This window comes from Corticium candelabrum, chromosome 11 (genome assembly GCF_963422355.1).
Source record: "Corticium candelabrum chromosome 11, ooCorCand1.1, whole genome shotgun sequence".
In the NCBI taxonomy this organism is placed as follows: domain Eukaryota; kingdom Metazoa; phylum Porifera; class Homoscleromorpha; order Homosclerophorida; family Plakinidae; genus Corticium; species Corticium candelabrum.
Genome location: NC_085095.1, coordinates 1,906,672 through 1,908,211, shown reverse-complemented (window position 1 = coordinate 1,908,211; position 1,540 = coordinate 1,906,672). Strand labels below are relative to the sequence as shown.

The following is a 1,540-nucleotide window of genomic DNA, read 5'->3' as shown; positions in this document are numbered from 1 at the left end:
TCCTAATTCGACTATGTACGACCCGTGTCCTGCTGGTCTTTTGCACACTGCCAGCGACCATGTTGTTTCACCAGGTTTTTTCATTCTCAAGTTTTGGCCTGTTTCAAGCGGTGGGAGGCTGTTTGAGACTTTGCTGTAGTTCCGCGCTTGGCGTTGCTTGGCTCTGTGTAGTTTGTCTGAGACGTCTGTCTCTTTCAGTGGTGTAGGTTGCAACAGTTTTGGTGATATGGGTATCTGTGTTCTCGTCCGTCTCCCAAACAATCGTTGAGCTGGGGATGAGCCGATGCTTTCGGATGGCGTGTTGCGGAAATGGAGGAGTGAGATATAAACATCTTGGTTGGTCTCTTTCTCTTTCTTTAGTATGCTTTTGCAGGTCTTGACGGTATTCTCCACTTTGCCATTAGCTTGTGGGTATCTGGGAGATGTCGTAATGTGATGAAACTGCTATTGTGTCGCAAAACGCTCGAATTCACCATTCAAATTGCGGACCATTGTTCGTGACTATGATGTGTGGAATACCGTGTCTTGCAAATTGTCCTTTGACTTTGTGGATAACTGTGTTGGACAAAGTATCATTGAGTTTGTCGATCTCAAAAAAATTGGAATAGTAGTCGACAAAAACTGTGTAATTTGTGGTCTCCAAACTGAACAGATCTATGGCAACCTTTTGCCATGGTCTAGACGGAATTTCGTGTGGTTTTAGGGGCTCGCGGCATTGCTCTGGGCGATATGCAGCGCAAACGGAGCATCTCCGGACAAAATCCTTCAGTTCTGCATTGATGCCAGGCCAAAAGAGCGGCTCTCTTGCACGTCTGAGGCAGCCTTCCACTCCCAAGTGTGTATTGTGTAACTTCTTGACCATACTGCCTCTTAGGGATATTGGTATAACTATACGGTCTCCCTTGAAAGCTAAGTCATTCTGTACTGATATTTCATGGTGACACTGATGGAATGGTCTTGCTGCAATCGGTACGTCTATTGTCCGTGATGGGCATCCAGAACGAATCAGCTCACTGATGCATTGCAGCTCTTGAGCTTCCTTTGTAGCTCGCCTGATTTCTTCCAATAACGGGTTGTCAATGGGGACGTCTTCTACCATATTGACTTCTTCAACTTGCAAACAGTGTTCATTTTGTCAGTCTTTGGCGGTAACTGTACCTTCCAAATACGCGCGGAAAAGAGCATCCGCTAGGTACATTTCTGACCCTTTCTTGTACCTGACTTGGATATCATAACGCTGAAGACGCATCAACATTCGTTGTAATCATTTTGGCACATTCGCCATGGGCTTCCTAGTAATGTCTTCGAGTGGCTTGTGATCAGACTCTGCCATTGTGTGTTTTGCATAGACGTATTGATCAAATCTCTGACAACCAAAATAGATTGCCAAGAGCTTCTTTTTGATTTGTGCGTAGTTTCTCTCACTTGTTGTCAGTGCTCTTGATGCGAAACAAACTGTCTTCCCCTCCTGGAGCAGGGTGGCTCTTAAACCAGTTGAGGAAGCATCACATTGGATTGTGGTTTCCTTGTTGACATCGTA

General features: G+C 45.4%; 1 protein-coding gene across 1 annotated transcript; it reads right to left on the bottom strand.

Annotated features, from left to right (window-relative positions):
• Positions 1-469: 469 nt before the first annotated feature.
• On the bottom strand, positions 470-1,099 carry LOC134186527 (uncharacterized protein K02A2.6-like). The gene has a single exon (XM_062654517.1). It carries the CDS (start codon positions 1,097-1,099, stop codon positions 470-472), a length of 630 nt encoding a protein of 209 aa, XP_062510501.1.
• Between the last annotated feature and the right edge of the window lie 441 nt (positions 1,100-1,540).

What these genes read in the sequence shown, in the direction of transcription:
- LOC134186527 (XM_062654517.1), bottom strand. Translation starts at nt 1,099, where the DNA reads ATGGTAGAAGACGTCCCCATTGACAACCCGTTATTGGAAGAAATCAGG.